Source organism: Ciona intestinalis, chromosome 12 (assembly GCF_000224145.3).
Source record: "Ciona intestinalis chromosome 12, KH, whole genome shotgun sequence".
NCBI classification, from domain to species: domain Eukaryota; kingdom Metazoa; phylum Chordata; class Ascidiacea; order Phlebobranchia; family Cionidae; genus Ciona; species Ciona intestinalis.
The window spans coordinates 732738-737057 of record NC_020177.2 but is presented as its reverse complement, the minus strand read 5'-3'; the positions used below and the strand labels follow the sequence as shown (position 1 = coordinate 737057).

General features: G+C 34.4%; 2 protein-coding genes across 4 annotated transcripts in view; one reads left to right on the top strand and one right to left on the bottom strand.

The window, feature by feature from the left end:
* Positions 1-426: 426 nt before the first annotated feature.
* On the bottom strand, positions 427-1881 carry LOC100186571 (protein CREG1). Its single transcript, XM_026837133.1, has one exon. It carries the CDS (start codon positions 1794-1796, stop codon positions 1053-1055), a length of 744 nt encoding a protein of 247 aa, XP_026692934.1. The 5' UTR covers positions 1797-1881; the 3' UTR covers positions 427-1052.
* Positions 1882-2202: 321 nt separating this feature from the next.
* The window catches only part of zf(dhhc)-5 (zinc finger protein), a 7814-nt gene continuing 5696 nt past the window's right edge, over positions 2203-4320 (top strand). For 2 of the 3 annotated variants that reach the window (XM_026836899.1, XM_026836898.1), the window contains exons 1-2: positions 2612-2779; positions 3413-3508. In XM_026836899.1, the coding sequence (XP_026692700.1) occupies positions 2687-2779; positions 3413-3508 (189 nt within the window). In that variant the 5' untranslated portion in view covers positions 2612-2686. 3 annotated transcript variants of the gene reach the window in all.

The following is a 4320-nucleotide window of genomic DNA, read 5'->3' as shown; positions in this document are numbered from 1 at the left end:
GTGGAAAGGAGTTTATAAGACCACTACGTGCTCAAAAACTAATCCTTACTTGATGTCAGGTATATATATTGATGTTTGCATTTCTACGAATTCAAGATTGTTATAAGGTTTATTACAAATCACATGAGGAATTGTAAACCAGAGGTAATGTGTTCAAGGCTCGACGCTAAGTTTTATTACAAACCACATGAGGAATTGTAAACCAGAGGTAATGTGTTCAAGGCTCGACGCTGCTACCATTGTGGGTGTAGGGAAGACACTTAACATAAATTGCTCCGACCCGGTGGTCACTAACGGGTTGTCATGGAACCCCCCCCCCAAACAAAAATATACCCGACCACAAAGTAACTTGTAAGCTGGCACGAGGTGTTAAACATGTGTGATAATGACTGTCGTTTTCCGGCAACGTGAGGATAAAGTAAGTCATTCATTTCATTCAGCTTTATTTTCATGTACATGTTAGATGTTGACTGTCATAAAATAAAAGCAAACATAGAATATAAGGGTAGTAGTTCAAAAATATGTTACAGAATTCTCATTTCGCACAGTTAAAACCTAGATAATAAAATGAATAATAAAGTAGAATTTTATTAAGCAGCTTTTAATAAAAACATTAAACTTAAAGTTGTTTTTTGATATCTCGATCATATGATTTTTTAAAATACACTTGTATTTACAAACAACGGTAAAGTATTATTATTAAAATACAGAAATCAATAAAACAAATTATCTGACATTGCAACTTTGAAAGTTAGAAAATAGCAATACCTTCTTTAAAAACTAAAATAATGTGGCAGCATCTGTACCTCCCATTGGGTTGGGGGGCTGAAGGAGGATTATTTACTACCCTGATATCGGTATGTTGCAAATTGTACAATGAAAATAAAAATCAAGTTATATCATATATATATAACAATATATATTAGGCGTATGACTCTGGTGTTAAAGTTTGTTTCAATAAAGGTCGTTTACCCTAATAAAAAATGTGTATATACACTATTAAAAGCAATATCCAATTACAGAAAATTTTAAAACAGAAAAGTAAATATATTTCAGTTTACCATTAAATTTGGGTTTGTCACTGCTTTACTTGGATCAGCAGCGTAATAATCTGCAGCTTTAATAAAAGAACTACCACCAAAGTGATCTAAAATCCAAACAAAATTGATTCTTATTTTTGCTGTGAAAAAGTCATGACCAGCAGGCCATGTTTGCATTTCTGGATGTTTTTTAAATAAAGTGGCAATCGCAAATTTGTTCTCGGACGGCGAAGTGACTTTTTCAAAGTGTCCGATTATTGTGATTCGAGCACACCTTGGGTCCTCTGCGTCGTATTTATGGATCATGCAATATCCAGGTTCCATCTCCGACACAGAGAATGACATGGAATTATTCTTTGCCAAATCTTGAACACTTGGATCCCCATTCATAACATAGAAGTATGGGGTACCAGTGCTATTACTATCTGGTCCATCACTATATGAGATAATATTTGTGAATGGAAATCCTAAGATTTTTGGTTGTGTTGATATTGTTCCAATAACTCCCCAGCTGTTGTAGTGAATTGCATACCTCGCGCGTTTTGCTTTTTCCCAGTAATATGGTGGATTATAAGGTGAAGCTAACAACCCATATGCACATACAATAGCAGAGCTGGCTACCAAAACAAACACAATATACCTCATACTAGCAGTTTTGTAACTCTTGTTAAATACAGATGTATTACCTAGACAATTTTCGGTGATTTTAAAGTTAATATAAGGCAAAGACACCCAGTATAAACATAAAATATACATTATTGCCAACAGTAAATCTTAAATAAAATAATCTCTGATCACTAACAATCTTCTTGTAACTGTGCTGCTTTTATAAGTTCTTTGTGACTAAGTGTATTTATGTGACTTACTGACTTTGCTTTGTTGTTGTCGCAAAATATGGTGATGACGCAATTGTTAACCTTTGACACCAAGCGCACACAATACACAGGTATGGCAAATTCAGCACTTCCGAACTCTACTGTTGTGAGAAATTTGTGGTCAGCATAAAAGGGTTAACACTTCGGCAACTTATGGATTTTGTGATTTGTTTATGACTTTATGCAATCAGCGTTGGGAAAACCCCCAAAACGGCGCGACAAAGTAGCTGATTGCATCTGTTCTGCATTCGTATGAATTTGTGTACCCTTTAACTGTTGTACGAGTTTGGTCACAGATAGGTTTTTCCTGGGTGTCTTATCGAAACATGCTGGAAAGGCATAATTGCAACCCCAAGAAGTTGCCAAAGACGAAGGCATACAATTAAATTTGAAAGCAGATTTATCAATATGTAAATACGTCTTTGCAGCGCTTAAGTACATTTTTGATGGGAACTTTGTTTACAAACCAGTATTACGTCGTTTGTTAGTCAATTTAACTTTAAATCAATTTATTTGGTAGACATATATATTTATCTTTAAGTGTCAAATTTATAGCTTGTATTCGCAGTGGAAAGGTGCACTGGTCTAAAAAGACCGAAAATGGCCGTTTAATATACAATACCTATAAAATACTTTAGTGGCTGTAACTATGATGTAGAAACAATTTGCAATGTTGTTGTTGTTCGCGTGTAAACTATTTTAAGCTTTTAAAAGTTTATTTATGCTGTAATTAGGTGGTCTGTTTTTAGCCAAATCACTTTATTTTCAGTAATGTGCTGTCACAACAGAATAGACGAAGCTCAAGCAGAAGATCGACCGTTCGTGCGGAAAAATGGATGGTCTTTGCCCTTGAATGGTTTACAGGTAATGTTATACATATAATTAGTATTTTATTTTGATTTACTTTGAATTGCATTTAATTACCATGTCTGTGCAACCCAATTTATGAAGAAGAATGCAAACTTAGGTTTTTATTAAAAAAAATTTTTCCGCATTTTTAAAGTAAATTTTCGACACGAAAGGCAAAGTTTAAAAAAATAATAATTATACAACAAGTATCAGGGAGACGTAAGGAACATTTTGAGACAAAATTTTCAGTGGTCATCAGCGGCAGTACAGTCAACCCCGCTTAATCGGACCACATCGGGACCAAGCCAAACCGGTTCGATTAAGCGGGTGGTCCGATTTGGCGGGGTGAACAAAGTTCGTCATAATCCAGCCCATGCATCGCCCTTTCTCTCTAAATAGTGCACGCGTCTGCTCCCGATCGTCGATAATGAAACACTTGTTTTTTCTTTGTAAATAGTAGATGTATCTTCTCGGGAAAATGGTCCGGGTATTGGTCCGTTTAACCGGAAAAGATTGTACGTAAAAATGTATTTAGATCCGGGACCAGCGAAAAAGCGGTCCGATTAAGCGGGTGGTTCGATTAAACATGGGCCGATTAAGCGGGGATGACTGTATTTCAGAATTTAAATATCTTTATTTGTGTTACAGATACTGGCGTGGTTGTTGATTTTATATTTTGGTGTGGTGTTCTACGCAGTGGAGGGACTTGCATTGGAACCATATTGGTGGCCCATTGTGTTTTCTGTAAGTTTGTTAGATAAAAGTGCTTTGATCTATATCTAAAATATGCCGGGGGTGCACCAGTACAAAAGGGTATACAAGGGTGCACCACAAACTTCAACAATTTTCAGCAATAATATTCAGTTTTGAACATTTTTAACAAATTTAGCCACTTTCCTACAGTTTTTTATATGAATTCTATATCTTGTATCATTGAGAATTGAGAAACGTCATTAGTTTTACGTTAAAGCAATCAGGGGTGCATGAGTTCGTCGCAACAACTTTAGGGGTTCACCAACCCAAAAACGGTTGAAGATCACTGATATATATTATAATGTATTATATACGTACGGTACGTGGTCTAGCATGCAAAAGCTTTCTTTTAATTACATAGTATTAGTAATCTATTTTAATTAAATGTTAGTAACCCACTAACACACTGTCAGTTGTTCCTGTTGCAATAAAGTTTAATAATCAGCTTAATTATTCTTACAGGAATAGAATTAATTGCCAGGCTTTTAAACCAATTCTCTTTATTTTACCAGGATGTCATTGGTAATATGACAGCCGTTTTGCTGTTATTTCTCATCTCTCCGCTATATAATAATTAAATATGACCTTTGTTAGTGTAAAAAATTGTATAAATATTTAAAGTGTATTGTGTATATGTATATATATAAATATAATATTTTGCTAAGTTCATGTAAACAATTACATTAATTTCAGATAATTTAATTGAGAAAATATATATTAACATTTGTGTTATTTCTAGTTCTTTGGTAAAAGTGACGAAAAGCTATATAGCTTAGGTCTTAAGACATGTGTTTCTAAATTAA

Bases quoted from the DNA above. Each gene is read 5' to 3' on its own strand.
- LOC100186571 (XM_026837133.1), bottom strand. From the start codon at position 1,796: ATGTATATTTTATGTTTATACTGGGTGTCTTTGCCTTATATTAACTTT.